This window comes from Drosophila kikkawai, chromosome X, assembly GCF_030179895.1.
Source record: "Drosophila kikkawai strain 14028-0561.14 chromosome X, DkikHiC1v2, whole genome shotgun sequence".
Lineage (NCBI taxonomy): Eukaryota > Metazoa > Arthropoda > Insecta > Diptera > Drosophilidae > Drosophila > Drosophila kikkawai.
In genome coordinates, this window is record NC_091733.1 from 23,451,906 (window position 1) to 23,469,573 (window position 17,668).

General features: G+C 36.1%; 1 protein-coding gene across 4 annotated transcripts in view; it reads left to right on the forward strand.

Moving 5' to 3' along the window:
* The window catches only part of LOC108074938 (zinc finger CCCH domain-containing protein 13), a 50,343-nt gene extending 33,797 nt beyond the window's left edge, over positions 1–16,546 (forward strand). For 3 of the 4 annotated variants that reach the window (XM_041774761.2, XM_017167170.3, XM_070288300.1), the window contains 3 exons: positions 10,144–10,696; positions 12,605–13,344; positions 13,408–16,546. In XM_041774761.2, coding sequence (XP_041630695.1) covers positions 10,275–10,696; positions 12,605–13,344; positions 13,408–15,371 — 3,126 coding nt within the window. In that variant the 5' untranslated portion in view covers positions 10,144–10,274 and the 3' untranslated portion in view covers positions 15,372–16,546. Of the gene's footprint in view, positions 1–4,801; positions 4,932–10,143; positions 10,697–12,604; positions 13,345–13,407 lie in introns of those variants that run through there. The other variant, XM_017167169.3, reaches the window with a different exon arrangement.
* Positions 16,547–17,668: the final 1,122 nt, after the last annotated feature.

Sequence of the window (17,668 nt, forward strand, 5' to 3'; positions counted from 1 at the left end):
TGCGCTAATCACGTGAAATAGATCAAATTTCTTTTGTCGGCTCGCCTCTTCGACGATGACAAGAGAGCGGCGGCAACGAAGATTCGGAATTGACGGCTCGAGGAGCAGCTCCAAGCAGCCCCAAGCGGCACCAAGTTGAGTTTCACTTGCTGTGGCCATGGCAAAAGTGTTTCAAAGTCATTTGAGGAGCTGCTGCCAAGTAGGATAACCATCGGAGGCACTTTACGTGCCCAAATTTAAGAGAGTAAAAAGTGCAGGCAAAAGTTTATAGGAGGCTTAAAAAAAGAAATATATAATAAAAATATTATATATATATTTCAAATAGTATAAAAATATTATATAAATAATATACCATTCCCAAAAGGAATTTCAAATAAAACACCATTTTCTGATGCTGAAAAATATAATTAATAAGTGTCTCTAAAATTCCCAAGTCAAAATTTTGAGACACTTTTGACTTGGGTACAAAGTTGGCTTAAAAATCATTTCTAATATTTAGAAATATATATTTTTAAAACCCACTTCTATTTTTGTATTTGCAAAACAGCTTCTCAAAATGCAAAAAGCTCTCGAGGTATTTGGTAAAGTATCTGTGGAAGCACCTGTAAGCTGTATCTGTGGGCTGTATCTCTCTTGACACGAGATACATTTGGAGTTTAATCAAATTAGAGCTGGGAGAAATTGACTTTCCGTTGCGTTTGCAAAGCCAATTGAAAGTTTTCGTTGACAAATTCAGAGGCGAGGCTTAGAAGCTTAAGTGCCAGGTGAATTTCACTTGCTCTCTCTCTGATAAAAAAAAATATATACATATATATATAAAGATCCGATTGAGTGGCATAACCCGGGCTCTGGCGCCAATGTTTTAATTTGTGCGCCAGTGAGTATCTTTCCATTTTCATTTCCATTTCCATTTCTATTTCCATTTCCACCGACCATCCGAGTGTCGCACACTCTCACCGGAGGCCTAATCTGCCAGTGGACGAGGAGGAGGGATCCGATTGGATCCGATCCGATGGGATATGGTATGGTGTATGGGTGTATGGTGTATATTGTATGGGGGCTTCTTGGCACAGAGCTGGCACAGTGATTGGTTTTGCCTCTGCTAATGATGATTACCCACTTTTACCGGCCACATATAAAAATCAAAAGCGGTTTAACGCGTTTCTCGACTCTCCTCGACGCTTGGACACTTTGTGCACTGCCCACAGATACACCGAGAAAAAAAGTACTATAATTAGCTGGCATAAATAATTATTGATACAAGAAGGAATTTCTGTTAATTATGGTATTTATTATTGATTAATTTCAGAAATGAAATCTATCTAAATTTAAGAAAATATTAAACAGGGAACTGTTTACTTTATTTATAAAAACATGTCTCTGAATTCTGACTTGGGAATTATAAGAACTCGCTTTTTCTCGTATTACAAAAGTCTTTCTTTGAAATTTCTGTTTGAAATATCATTTTTTATAGGTTTACCAATTTTCTTTAGCTAAATAACTAAGATTTAAGTTTAAAAATATAAAAAGATATAAAATTTAGTTAATTATAAATGATATATATTTTTATAATTTAAAAAATACAATTTATATAAGACTAATATTTAGCCACCTTTTTGCTGTAATTTTTTTTGTTTCTCTCAGTGTGATATCAGGTCTATATATCCCTGCTGTTTCCCCTTTGGCCGCCCCATTGCGATTCAATTAAAAGCGCTTAAATCGCCACACACACTCGTTGTGTGTGTCGTCGCACCCAAAAGAAAGCCACTTGCCGCCATACAAATCAGTTAGTAGAGCTCGAGGCGTTGGCTTCTTCCTTGGCCTTGGCCATATTTATCTTTTGATTTCTCCCAAAAATATACATATATATATTTTATATATATATAAATATTTAAGCAACCAGTTCCCAGCTGAATTTAATTGCAAATTATCATGTCTCTGGTATCATGTGTAATTTCTGTGCTGCTGCTCGTTTTTCAGTTTTCAGTTTTCAGCTTTTCCATTGCCGCCGCCGCCGAAGAAGAAAAGTGAAATTCCGTTTGGCAATTGTTTCGGCGAATACCTCTCTCTTTCGCCCATTTCATGTCAGCAGGTTAGCAGGGATTTGTCAAAAGCGAGGAGAAGCACCACAAGGCCCACCGAAAATACAAAAAAAAAAAAAATACACCAGAGTTGGTGAAATCTCCGCTCTGCGAAAACGTGCCGAAAATGCATTTATGGGCCTCTCGTACAAAAAAATAAAATACAAAAAATATAAAAAAATGCCAGCGAGCAAGGTCATTAAATTGTTGTCTCTTTACACCGCGTTAAGGCCCACTTTAATGCGATGCGTTGTTGTGGCATGTAAAGACTTGAATTTTATCACGATCGGGCCTCGATCAATCTTTAAAATAACTCGAATATTACTCTAAAGAGTAAACATAAAAGGTCACTTCTGATCCTCTCACCCTCTTTCCAAACACACAACAACAAAAAAATATATATAATGCCTCATCACTGGGTAACTGCATTACAAGTCCATTTTTATGGAGCAATTTCTTGTTGTAATTGAGGAAATGCTGATGGTTTTTTGGTTGGTTTAGAAGGAAACAAAACGAAAAATTCAACGAACCACCACACCTTGCGGCGAGTTCATTTCGAAAATTAATGGAAAATCTACAGATGAAGATGGAAAGATATGAGATATCAGGGTGGAATTATGGTTAAATGGGTAACTATAAAGTTGTTACAGAAAAAGATTAACCGCAAATGAAGTCACAACTCACACACACGGATGTGGATGAGATTTTTCCATTCAAAAGATAGTAGATATATGACTTAAGACTTGGATTAATTGGAAAATTAAATTGGAATCAAATTACTGCGTTTATAGGGATTGAGTGGGGATAATAGGATAGTTTTATATATTTTATTATTAATTTCCAAATATTAAAACAGTAATTAATCCAATGATTTTAATTGTATTTTCATATCTGGATTTTGTAGAACTATTTGTTATTCACCAACATTATACTCCAACAACAGCTAGTCTGGGATTCTTAAGAAATAAATTGTTCTGAAATGTGTGACATAAATCAAATAAAAATGATTTAATCACTCAATAGCCTCAGTTGGTATATAAAGAAAGGAAATAATCAACAAAACTCGGATGTAGATTTTATTTTTTGTCGCGAGAACTGGGCCAAAAGCAAACAACAACTGTAGTGGACATATCAAAGACACCTTTGGCTAAATTTGAGCATTTCCGTTTTGAAAATCAAGAGCCCAGTATGGGCAAAAGAACTACCTGTAGATTTCACTCGCAGCTTAAATGCCAAGAGTTTTTCATTTATTTTTCGAGTCTTTTTTTTTGCAACCACAATCAATGTTAGCCAAGTATTGGTGGTTAGTAGTTGTTGTTGTTGGTAGTTGGAAAACTTGTAGAATGCACGACGGCTTTTCAAAAAGTGCTCAATGCTATATCAATAGCACCAACACCAACGATACCACAACAACCACCAGCAACCGGTGGCAAGCACTACAACAACAACAACAACAACAGCAGCAGCAGCAGCATCAGAGTACACCTGTCTAAGCCAAAAACAAAAGCAGTAAAAAGAAGTCGGCAGCGGCAGCAACAAGAATAACAACAACACTTTGGCCAGGGCCGCAAAGTTGACGCTGCGCCCAAAAACCCAACAACTTTTAATTTCAACACATTCCAGCACAAAAGACTCCACAATCAAGACAGACATGCCGCACAGTGGGCTTGAGCATGTTTATTTGAGAGTTGAATGTGAGCTCTGACTGATAAGATATGTGTACTTCTCTAGTTGGGGACAACATCCAAGTGACATTATATGGTTATTATAGAAATTTATTATTAGAATTTTTTTTTTAAATATTATTTAACAACACAGAAACACGTAGGTTTTATTTTTTAATACATACAGATTTTTATTTTATTTTTTTTTCTTTTTTAATAATAATAATAATTTAACTTTGTTTAATTCTTATTTTTACCGATTATAAACAATAGATTTTTACAGTTAAACTTTTGATAACATTTTGGTAAACAGAAAGTGGTCCTAGAAATCTAAAAGAACATACATAGTTTTAAAGCACATTTTTATATTGTCATATTAAATGATCGTTTTTGTCTTAAAAAAATGAATACAATATATAACATTTTCTGTCATTATTTAGCATCACCAAGCGAATCGATTTAGAGCAACATCCTAAATGTTTCTAGCAACACTTCTGAAATAGACAAAAGCCATTTTTAACTTTGGAAAAGAATTTTTTTTTAATTTAAAATTATATATATATATATATTTATATTAATTATTTACTATTTTTTGTGTGTTAAATTTTCCCCAGATTTTAGATTTTTCCAAGAAAAATGCATCCCCTTTTCGTTATTTATTTACTATAATTTTTGTTGTGTTTAATTTCCCTCCGATTTTCGATTTTTCTTAGGAAAAACGCACCTCCTTTTCCTCAATACCCTGCCACACTGTGCACAATATCGCAGTAGGTACGCTATGTATGTACGCGCGACTTGACTTTCTTTGCCGCGCGACGGCCTAAACCGAAAAAACAAGTTCGGGCTCGGCTGCGCTCGGCGGCTCGGTCGGCCTGGCCAGGTTGGTTTGTTGGTAGCTGGTTGCTGGTTGCTGGTGGGTTTCAGGCCGCGGCTGGGGATCGGGCCATGGAGATCGAGGGGGTGGTGGTGGTGCTGGTGGTGGTGTAGCTGCTGAGTCGCAACTCGGCGGAGCGTTTTTCTGATTTCGGAGGCACTGAGCCAAGTCAGTCGATTGCTGGCGGTCGAAGCGTTGAGTTGAGACGACTCTCAGTCTGCGGCTAGAAACGCGCGTGAAACGCGAGAAAAACCGAACGAAGCTGAGCTCAGACTCTATTTTTTTTGTTGTTGTTGTTAACAATACAGAGAGGTGTGTGTGTTTGTGTGTGTTAGCCGACTCTCTTGGCCATTACCGTTAATCAAATAAGTTTTTTTTTTTAGAAATTTAAACGCTCCGCTGGCAAGTGTCTGTGTGTATCTGTGTGAGCTTTAAACGGTTCATTGATCGAGTTCAGCTCGGAAATGGAGCAAGAGTGTAGAAAGAATGCATAGAAGAGAAAGAAGAAAGAGGCAAGAGGGAGAAAAAGAAAGAAAGAAGGAAGGAAGCAAACGAGCAAATAAATAAACAGTGCAAGTGCCAAAGTGCGACTCAGAGTGTGTGTGTTTGTGTGTGTGTTACCAATTCGCATCTGAAAATCAGCAGAAAATGCGCTTAACCCATTTTCTAAGCTAACGAAACAGAAAAAAAAAACAAAAAACAAAAGGCGGACCACAGAGACACGAATCCAATAAATGGCCAAAAAAGGCCAGGCCAACAAAGGTGGCCCACAGACAAAAAGAAAAAAAAACTAAAAACACGGCTGAAATAACGCCCAAAGAACAACGCATTTGATGTTACTTGTGTTTAACTTTTGAATCCATAAGTTATTGTATCTATAGGATATTGTATCTATAAGATATTCTTTCTTGTTTCGTTGGGATAAAGTAAAATTTAAACTAAAAATATTAAAGCTCCGTTAAAAATTCCACAAAATAGAACAAAATAATACAATATAAATGCAGAACAGTAAAAAAACAATACAGTTTTCATAGTTTCTTGAAGCAAATTTCCATTTTCATAAACCTTACAATAATAAAAAAAAGAATAAAAAATAATAATAATATTTACATAGTTCTTTTCACTTTAAAAACTCAGTAAATTAAACAAAAATTTACTGAAATTCCCTTTGAAACTCAACTTAATAAAATATCCAACTAAATATTTACTTTACATATTTTCTAAATAAAATGATCACCTTTTAAACCCCCTGGTAAACTTTACAAGTATAAACATAAATATAAATAATAAACATAAACATTTCCGTGTGTAGAAACGATTTGTTTTGTTAAGCATTTTTTGGGCTCTTAGGAAACCGATATTAGCTGGGGCTCGTGTTTTACCAGACAGATGATTCTACAGATCAGATCGTTCAGATATATGTATATGTATACACAGAGAAGAGACACCATCCAACCCGCAGACACAGACACACAATCCGGCATAACAAAAGATCTCTTTGCAAATTGTTTATTTGCTGCTTGGCTGACCAGCAAACGGATTGTTTATGCTAATATCTTCAACTATAGTATATGCTATACGAACAACACATCTCCGTCCGACATGGCTCTTTCATCACATTCACAAAAAAATGTGGAGAAAAATGGAAATGGAAATCTTAGCTAGAGTCTTTTCTTGGGGCTTCAGGGAGTTCCTAGGGTTTTTTTAATATATATTCTTGCATATTTTTTTTTAAATGTAAAAGAGTGGATTTTTGTTTAGGAACATGTGGAATATATTTTTGGGATTTAATTTAAATACTAGTGGCTATGATTTTGTTATATTTTGTGATAGTTTTTGAAAGAATATTATCTTGAAAGTAAATCCTTTAAAATTCTATTTAACAATAAAGATTTTAATATATAATATTATATACAAGCAAAAATTTGATTTAAACTTTTTTTAAGCCATTAATTAAATTAAAAATATGTGTATATATTTTATAAATATTTTTAAATATATATATACAATCCCGAAAAAATATATAATATTTAAAAATATTTATATTTATTTATTTATTTATTTTATGTCACATAATTGATAATAAATCTTTTAAAATTCCATTTTACTATCAAGATATTAACATAAAATATTATATAGAAGTAAAAATTATTTCCTACATTTTTTAAAAGCCATCAATCAATTGAAAATACATACAGATATTTCATAAATATTTTTAAAAACAAGTTTCATACAAAAACCCATGAATTCTATTGTTATTCTTACTTAAAACTCATCAAAAATTGCAAACTTCCCCTAAATTTGATTATTTCCTATCCATAATTATTTTTTTTTAATACATTTCCAAATTATTCCCCAAACGATTAAGAGCCATGCTTCAATTCCTTTTAAGTTATTTTATAATTTATTTTGATTGCAGGCAGAATGCCAAGCCAACAGGGCCAAGAGTCACGTACTACTGCCAAATGTTTTTATAGCGCTTCTTTTGCCATAATCTAAATCGCATTCTCGAGAACCAGCTGTGTTTTTCGCATTCTGTCAGGTTCGGTTTCGATTCGGCTTTGGGTTTTTTTGCTTTTGTTTATTATTATTATTCAGTCTTGGTTCTTAAATATATTTAGATCCGTTTTGAGGTTAACAATATTGCTGCCTACATGCATCAGGGCGTACGTATATATCTGTGACTTTTTTGTGTCGTATGTAAATTTGTTCGGCACACAATATAGCTTTTGATAAATACCTGTGTATGTATATAGTATATCTGTATATATCTATCTGAAGAGCTTTAGCTGTTGTTTGGGTTGAATGCATAACTGAAAAAACAAGATTCTTTTGGTCGCGCCGAACAACAAGTCTCGCAAGATCATCGATTATAAGCGTTATTAGTGGGGAATCTCATACGCAAATGGAGATACACCGAAAGATTTAGGCTTAAATAAATGTTTAAAAATATTAGTAAATATCTTAAAATATTTTATTATGGGAAAAATTAAATATTTAAATTTTGGTTTTAATAATTATAGCCTTTTGAGGCAAAACTCTAGAACATCTAAGGTTTAAATGTATGAAAATAAATTAAACGATTAGCTTTTTGTTACTTTTAAATTTAAAAAAATTGTTAAAAATATATTAATTTAATTTATTTCATTATTAATAATAAAAAATATATATTTTAATAATTTAAATATATTTGCATTTTTAATAATAAAAAAATTTAATTTATTAAAAACGAAATATTTATTATTAATAATAAAAAAATTTAATTTATTAAAAAAAAAATTATTTATCATTAATTATGAACAATTTTAATTTATTTATTTAATTTATATATTTTTTATTTATAAACTTAAAAAATACCCCAGAAATAATTAGATCCTGCTTTCTTTGCCGATAATATTATAATAAATATTTTAAACAAATTTAAATATAACATATTTAGTTTGAATAATTGTTTCAAAATATCAATATATCTTTTGAGATATTTTATTATTGGAAAAAGTATGTAATTTAATTTTTGTTTTAATATTTATAATCTTTTGAGGCACTAACTTAATAAAAATAATTTTAATTAAAGCGTTTTTGTTACTTTTAAATTAAATGAATCTTAAAGAATATATATATTAAATTTTTTCATTGATAATAATTAAAAATATATGGATTTTTTAATATTTAAACTTATAAAATACCCTTAAAATAATTGAAATAATATCATAATTATAAATTTTTAACAATTTTAATTGAAAAACATGGTTTTACTTGTATAAATTATATCAAACAATTTTAACTAGATTTGGTTATTATTTACTCTATTAAAAATTAAAAACAATTTTTTAAATTGAACCTTTGGCTAATTTTATATTAAAAAGCAAAGCCATACAATAATTAATCATTTTAAAAGACAAACTCCTATGAGACACTCCACCTCAAAGTGATCTTTGATAAGAGCCACCGATTTACGTAGCTAAAACATAAATCTTAATTTATTTGAATTTTTTTACTGTGCTTATAAATGGCTTCTAGCACCTGTGTGACGGGTTAATACCGTTTGCTGGTTTGGCCGGTTCGATTTTGGTCGGTTTTTTGGCCCCAGTTTTGATTCGTTAGCTCCACGCTCCACGGTTACCCACGGCTCAATTCGTTTCTCGTTTCTCGGTTCACGTTTCCTCGTTTTCTCACTCACAGAATTATGACACATGACGAGTAGAGGAGGAGATTGCATTTTGGAATCCATCTGGTTTTCCGTTAGTGCCTGGCTCTCGAGGAACAGTTGCCTCCGCAATCGATTTGCATTCCAGTTTATTGTCCATCGTTGTCTATATTTTTTATTTTTTTTATTTTTTTGTGTCGTTGAAGCACACTTCCTCTTTGACATTAAGCGACGGGCAACGTCTGTGATTCATTAATCAAAGCCCCAAACGCCGATATATATCTTTTTCTTCATTTACGTGGGTTTTGAAGTCTCTTCTAATGGGATTATGTTTTTGTGGCATCTTCCGTGTAAATAGATTTCATTTTTAAGAGCAAACTTTGGGGGAGTTTTTACAGTTAAATCTTTAAGAAATGGAAAAAATCAGAGATTCAGGTTATTTTATTTTTTATTTATTTTTAAGAACCGTTTTTCCAATTTTAAAGCATTTTTTATATTTTTAAAAAATGCATAACCAAGTTTAGCTTTTTTAAAATATTTTATTATAATTGAAAATCCTTAATATTTTTAAAATCAAAATTTTCATAAGCTTAATTGTTTTTTTAACAACTGTTTTCGTTATGATCATTTTATTACAGAACTTAAAGTAAATTATTATTTTTACTGAGGCAATTCGCAATTTATTTCTTGGCAAAACATGTTTTAATTATTAACTTTTAACTATGCCAGGCAAAACAGATTTTCAAGTTTATGTAAATCAAGTGATTTGTAATTTTGCCTTGACTCTGTTCTTAATTATATGAAATACAATGTATCAATGTGTGTTATTAATATTAATGAGGATTAGTTCTTTACAAATTGAGTGTCTTATGACGATAATCACAGAGACAGGTTGCGAGGTACACAGAGAAAAATCATTAGGGTTTTAAAAAATTATAATATAATAAAAATAAAATATAATAAAAATCAAATAAAAAAAAATTAAATTAAAAAAAGTATATATTTTAAATGAAAATTTACTAAAATAATATTATGTAATTTCAAAAATAAATTATTATAAATATTCGAAAATAAATTATTGAAAAATATTAAGATTTATAACTTATAATGGGGAATTTTTAACAGAGGTTGTAATATAAAATAAAACTATTTAATATAAAAATATGATATTATATGAAAATATAATATATATCCTAAAATAGAAGACGACTTTTATATGTTTTTTTTTATATTTTTTTAAATTATTATTAATAATTTTGTTGGTTTATAAAAAATCCATTTACCTGTGTTTATATAATTTATTATCCCTTAAACCTAATAATTACTTAATTAATTAAATACCTAATAATTAAATAAATGTAATCTCTTTTCTTGCAGATGCTCGCCCCTCCAATGTGCATTTAAAATCCAGCCATTAACGTAAACTAAGATTTTACAAATCAAGTAGTTAACCGCATTTTCTTTCCGTGTACACCGATCCAAGTCGCATCGCACATTCCGGCCCAAAGATGGCGCTGCGCCTGCGCCGTGACGTACAGAAGGCCTCGTACTATGTGTGGTTCCTGGGCGCCGAGGAGGCCAAGGGTCTGAGAGGAGCCCGTGTTATAAACTCGGTGCTACCGTATCTGGTGGACCGATCCCGAGGCCAGGAGCCACTGAAGGTGACCCTTCAGGTGTCCCACAAGGGCATCAAGATTGTCCAGGGGGCGTCGAAGCATTTGATTCCACACAGTGCCATAACCAGCTCCGTGCAGACGGACGACATCGTTGCCTGCGTCCTGCTGCTCTACAATCCGGCCACCAAGTGTCCCCTTCATGTCCATGCCTATCGGTGCGATTCGGAGACCACGGCGGAGGCCCTGCATCTACAGTTGCAGATACTCATCAATCGTCCGGATAATCAGAAGAGATTTGAGGAGCTGGAGACCAGGTAGGGTTTTATTTATATTTTATTTATATTTATTCATGTAATTTTATATTTATTTATGTTTTATTTATATTTATTTATATTTTTTTATATTTAGTTATATTTTTTTATATTTATTTTATTTTTTTAATATTCTATTTATATTTATTTATGTTTTATTTATATTTTTTTATATTTATTTATAATTTTTATATTTTATTTTTATTTATTTAATATTTTTTCTATTTAATTTGAACTAAGTATCCATTTCTGCCAGTGTTTTTTTTGGGCTCGTTTTCTTATGCAACATTTAATTAATTGCTCCGCGACCAGGAAGCTTTCGCAGATGCAGATGCAGTGGCAGCCGGGCCACTTAGTCACCTCCATTAGACACACTCACCCAGGCGCACATATAGCAGTGACTTGACGAGCGATCGTGATAATCGCTCGGGCAGTAACACTCCATGGGGATGATAATGATGATGATGATGAGGTTGATGGGAACGGGAACGGGAACAGGCGAGGATTATAATGGGAATCCCGCTTTAGCAGAGATCTCCCCCAGTGGCCCAAAGTAATTGCAATGGCAATTTCTACTTCCCACGAACTGGTAGCCAACATGGAGTATCATCTTCTGCACCCACAATCCCACCTCCCCCATCCCACATCCCACATTCGACTCTAAAATATCTTAAATGCCTTCTCAAGCACACTCGATGGGTTCGGGGAAATTCTGTTTTCAAAGTTGCCGCTGCCCCTGTCACTATCGATAAAGGATGAACGATCAAAAACTTGCCAAGGCCAAGAACTAACGAGTAGAGCCAAGGAATTAGGGCTAGAAACATTGAAGTTTGAAGTTTATCAATGTTTTTTTTTGGTTTCTTTTGATGATTTTATAAAAAAGCATAAAAAAAGGACAAGGTTTCCACAATTTTTAGAAGCATACTCTAATTTTTGCATTTTTTAGATCGATATTTATCGATATTTTTATTTTTGGGAAAATTGAAATTGAAAAAAAGGCATAACTAAGTCAAAAATTCATTAATTTTAATTTAGAAAGCCTTTTTTGTATTAATTTTTATGAGGTTTATAAATTTGCATACTTAATTTCAGGGATCGTAACAGTTATAATTTTTATAATACAAATTATGAATTAAGAGTTATTTTACAATTATATAGAAAAAATAGGAAATTAATTCTTATTATTAAGTTAATTTCAAAAATTAAAATTTTTGGCAATTTTAAAAATTGTGAAATATTTTTTATAATTTTTGGGAGTAAATCAAAGTTTTAAAAATCGATAACTCGGTTAAAAATTCAGTAAATTCAATTCGGAAAGCGTTCTTGTGTTAGTTATTTTACGCTTAATAAATTAGCATACTAAATTTAATTTTAATATTTTTCCATAATTTTATATGATAATTTTTTGAAAAATAAAAGTCAAAATATTAAAAATCGATATTTTCAAAAATCTATAACTCAGCCAAAAATGCATAAAATTCAATTCAGAAAACATTTTTATGCTAGTTCTTATAAGGCTAAAAAATCTGCATACTGAATTTAAGTTATTTTTAAATTTCATTTTTCGCCCCTTATCACATTTTGGAAAAATTGGAAAAAACTAAAAAAAAAAATTATTGTTCTTCAAACATTGCTAGAAAGAACCGCCAGTTGATGCTGATCAAGAATATATATGATTTATAGGGTCGGAAATGACTTTTTCACTGCAAAAAAAGCTTTTGATTGAAATTATAAAACCCTCAAAGGGGTATTAAAATTTAAATAAATAAAATAAAAAACTTTTTATAAGGTTATTAAATATATTTATAAAATTTATTTTTAATATTTTTATAATTTTATTTAATAGTAATATATTTTATTATATTTTTAACTCAATATTCATAATTTCCTTCTTAAAAATCCTCTTTACAGACTCGGCATCCTGCCGCCGATTCCCATGAACGGCAACAACAATCATAGCAGCGAAAAGCGTCACGAAAGCAATGGCAAGTCCTCTTCCCTGGGAGGTGGAGACGGAGGCCGAGGAGGACCTTCCTCCCATCACCATCAAGTGCAGTCACAACAGTCCGGCGGCTACCAAGGACGCCGCCACGACACCTCCTCCCCCAAGCGATTCAGCAACAGCCTGGGCAGCGACACGGGCAACAGCACCCGCGAGTCCGAGTGCAGCGAGGAGCATGGCCTGGCTGGTGGCTCCTCACCGGTCTCCCGATCCCCGCCACATGGTGGCGTCGGCGGCAAGACACACCCACATCCGCCGCTGCATCATCCTCCCCTGACGCCGCAGCAAAACAGCGACCTGTTTGACTCCCTGGCCGCCGAGCTGAGGGCCAAGTTGAATGGCAATGGACCACCTTTGCTGCTGCCGCCGCGTGACTATGACACGGTGCACCGTTCCAAGGGCAACCTGACAGCCATTGAGCTAAGACGCTGCCGGAATGCTTTAATTGTGGGCGGTGTGCCCAAAGTGCCGGGCTCTGGCCTGCCAGGTGGAGGAGGAGGCGGCGGAGGAGGAGCTGCCAATCCAGCGCCAGGAGGAGCAGCTGTCAGCAATGCCAATAATGGCAAACAGGTCTCCTCCAGGGGATCATCTGGAATTGGTTCGGACCTGGCGCCCAGTCCCGAGAGACAAGAGCTCAACAGCTCCAGCGGTAGGTTAATCTGGAAGAGTAAACCAGGAGAGACTCTGCATAAAGATGTTTATTCCCTTCCAGATGACGAGCACTGGAGCAATGAGGCGGACAACTCGGTGATTGCCCTGAAGCCCTCACAGATAGCCATGCCCCATCATGGCCATGGCCATGCCCATGCCCAGTTGAAGCGGAAGAGCGCTGTCCAGCCGCCGGAGGACAGTTACTTGAGGGATTTGCCAGCTAAACCATATCAGCCGCGGCAGAGTGACAGGGAAATGGAGAGGGAGAGGGACAGGGAAAGGGAGAGGGACAGAGAGCGTGAAAGGGAGCGGGAGCGTGAACGTGAACGCGACCGAGAACGCACCAAAACCCCAGCTTCCATCTCAAACAAATCCTGGAGCCGCGAGGATGAAATCAAGCCCATTATCATGCGTCCCGCTGACTATGATGCCAAGTTCAATCGGGTTCTGCAGCAGGAACAGCAACAGCAGCAGCAGCAGCATCAGCAGCAGCCCGCCAAGCTGCGGGACACGGACAAGTACAACGAGATCAATCGTCTGCTGAACAAGAAGCTCTCCCATGAGCGCGACCGTAAGCCACACGATGACTTTGAGGACTCGGATCCCGGCAGAGAGTCACCCACGATGCTGCATCATCCCATGCACCATCAGCCACAGCAGCCGGCTCCCGTCCTCCTGATGCATCATCATCATCAACGCAAGGAGAACAACCTCACCGACAAGCAAAAGTTCATGGAGTACACCACCAAGAAGCAGCAGCTCCTCAAGAACTCCTCCTACAGCAATGAGGAGTCCCAGCGCTATCGCCATCGCTATGCAGAGCCCCAGGATCAGCAGCATCATGTGCCCTTCGAGTCCTCAGGGACGGGTGGTGGTGGTGGTGTGCCTGTTTCAGGATCTTCAGCGGGTCACAACAAGTATGCGGCAGTGCACAGGGGAGCAGATCTGGGCCAAAGGACCACAGAGCGAAGGCACGACAGGATGCCAGAGCGGGAGAGAGAGCGGGATCGCGAACGCGACCTTGTGGACCGGGATAGGCGAAGGGATCACGAGCGAGAGCGCGAAAGGGAACACTCGCGTGACCGGAATCCGTACAGGGAGGCGGAGAGTCTGCCCTATATCCAGAGCATGGAGAAGATGATGAAGTCCACGGGCATGCGCTATGGCGAGAGCAGCACCAGCACGGCCAAGACCCGGGATCGAGGCGAGGGCGAACGGGAGAGGCTCAGGGATCGAGAGCGGGAAAGAGAACGAGAACGAGAACGAGAGCGAGAGCGCGATCGTGACAGGGATCGCGATCGGGAACGTGATTTTGTGCCCCCGCCCACGCAAAGCGCCCAGCGGGATCGCTTTCACGATGCCAAGGACAAGTTCCGGGTCATGGAGCAGCGCCCGGCGGTGGTAAGTCGTTACAATGTGGATGTGGATGAGCGCGATACACCACTGCGTGATCCCTATCGCTCCTCCTCCTCCCGGCGACGTCGCGGCTCCATGGAGCCGCCCAGCACCTACGAGCAATGGAGCGAGGAGGACGAGGAGCCGCCTGTGCCAGTGGCAATCTCCGAGAAATCCAAGCAGCGTGACTCCAATCGTTCCCGTCCCCGATCCCGGGGCGATGCCTGGGAACCCGAACCGCCGCGTCACCTGGAGAGAAGTCAGCGGGACAGGGAACGGGAGCGGGATCGGGATCGTGACTACAATCGGGAGCACTCCCGTGATCCCTATCGTCACGAACGAGAGCGCGGAGGACGCGCCCATTCTCGGGAGTATTTGCACAGCGTGGAGACGACAACAGCGCAGACAAAGAATCCCTCGACGGCGGGCTCCAATCGCGGCCTGGATCGTTATCCCTCGCCCGCAGCCACGCCCACACGAGCCGGTGGCGGCGGCGATGGACCACCCTCATCTGGTGGAAATGGCAAACCACTGACCAGCATGCCCAAGGGCTACAGGCACAGCTATGCGGAGCCGGTGTTTGCCAGATCCGGCGGACGAGTGGGTCTGGCGGCAGTGAATCCCTACTGAAAGGGGGAGGAGGGATCAAGGATTCAAGGATTTAAGGATTCTTTATGTTAAAAACAAAAAAACCGTGCAACGAAATCCAAGCTAATCTCGTAGGGAAAGCAACAAAAAAACACACAAAAGTCTATAGAACAAAGATTTGTGGAGGTCGCAGGAAGCTCTAAAGAAGCTCTGGAAAAGGTTTATTAAAAATTTACATTTTGAGAACTTTTAAATCTATTTTGAGCCATATTTTTATGCTCTCTCAATAACTATAATATTTTGAGTATTTAAAAAATTGATTACAACATGAAATTTAATTGTTTTATATTTCTTAAAAGGTTTTTTAAATAATTAAATTAAAAAATTTAAATTTTCAACACTTTTAAAATTATTTGAAGAAAGAATATCTTTATTTTTGAGTAGTATTTATCAATTTCCTTTGTTTATTTTTTTACCTTTATTTTTTGAGTATTTAAAAAATATTTAAAAATGTATACAAAAATTAAATTAAATGTTTTATATTTCTTTAAAGAGTTGTCTGCGACATTCATCGATAAATTGAATTATAAATAACCGTGTAAACATATAGGCTAAGTTAAACCACAGTGGCAATCGCTTATGATGGCCCAATATTGTGAGCCCTTTGCTATCTACCATGTATAATCCATATACTCTCTTGTTATAGCGAAGCTTGCCCTTCTAAAATCATATATATATAATATAACATATATATATAATATATATAACCATATATCCATCAGATCCAGCCCCGACCTTAACGGGGGGCCCAGTCGGGGTTTCCAAAAGCGGTCCGAATATAAGGCGCCAGCCCCTGTAATTATGTGCCTTCAGAGAGAGTGAAATCGTGTTTTTATTATATGCATAATACTGATTTAGCCTACGATTATACATATATATATGTACTACTTATAGCCAACGAAGAAAAGAATCGAATAGGATTTCTTAACAATTTTTTTTGTTTTTTTTTTTTTTGCTACCTTAAGTTGCGCGGTTAATTGGTATTTTACCTTTTTTTATCTTGCTTTGCAGCTCACATATATATTAAAATATATCTGATACCTGCTAGCATAATATAGGGAAATATATATATATATATACCATATGAACATATACATAGCTGATGTATCTATTGTTATCAATTTGATATTTGCATAAATAAAGCGCTAGTAAAAACATATGCCGTTTTTTATTGTTTAATTTCAAATTTTGTCCCAATATTGCAAAATAGTTAAATGAGCATCACTGGCAGTTAGATAGATGCCATTTTGTCCCTATATTGCAAAATGGCTAAATGAGCATCACTGTTTTCCCCTAACAATCCCAAGGCCCCCAAATAAATGCCGCTTAAACCACACAATTCCGCATTGATTTCCCTTTTTTTATTGATTCAAATTTGTATGTTCCATCAATTACATTTACACATTTAAAATGTATTTATAAATATTCCAATACTTTACGCCTGCTGGGCTTCAACTAGCCCGGAGCCAAGATCCGACCACTGCCCTCCGCTTGAGCTCCGCCATCCCAGCTGCTTGCTCCTCCAGCTTCACCTCCGCCAATCCGATGATCATCAATCAACAATTACAATGATGACTAGGATGAACTTGTGCTTCGCGGATCGCTATGCACGCTCTCGTTTTCACCATCATTTTGCGTGTGTCGTTGGTCCTTTCCCTTGGTTCTTGGCTGGGGTGGGTGTCAGGTCTACTGATACTGATGACTAGGAGCGATGGCGATGGCAATGGTGATGGAAAGACTGTAATTGAAATGAGAAAAATAGCAAATTAAAAACTAAAAAAAATCATAACTCTGTCAAAAAGGCCTTAATTTTCATTCGGAAAGTGATGTTATGTTAGTTTTTATGAGGTTAATAAATCTGCATACTTAGTTAAAAAAAAAAAATTTAGGTTAAAAATTGAGAATTTTAATGATGTAACCCCTTATCACATTTCGCAAAAATGGCTCAGAATTTGATTTCCTCCAAACATGGCTTAAACGATTCGTATTTTAATGCTGATCAAGAATATATATGGTTTATGGGGTCGGAAATGACTCCTTCTATGCGTAATGAGCTTCGGACTGGAAATAAAATACCCTGTAGTGGTATAAGGATACTAGGAATTGTGTGGTTTACATATTTATAGGTAAATATTTTAGCAAAACTGAGTATGCAGTTTTGTTAAGCTTAGAAAAGGCAACTCAAAACAGCTTTCCGAATTGAATTTCATGCGTTTTTGGCCGAGTTATGACGGTTTTTGTAATTTTTTGCTTATATTTTTAATAAATTATAGGTAAGT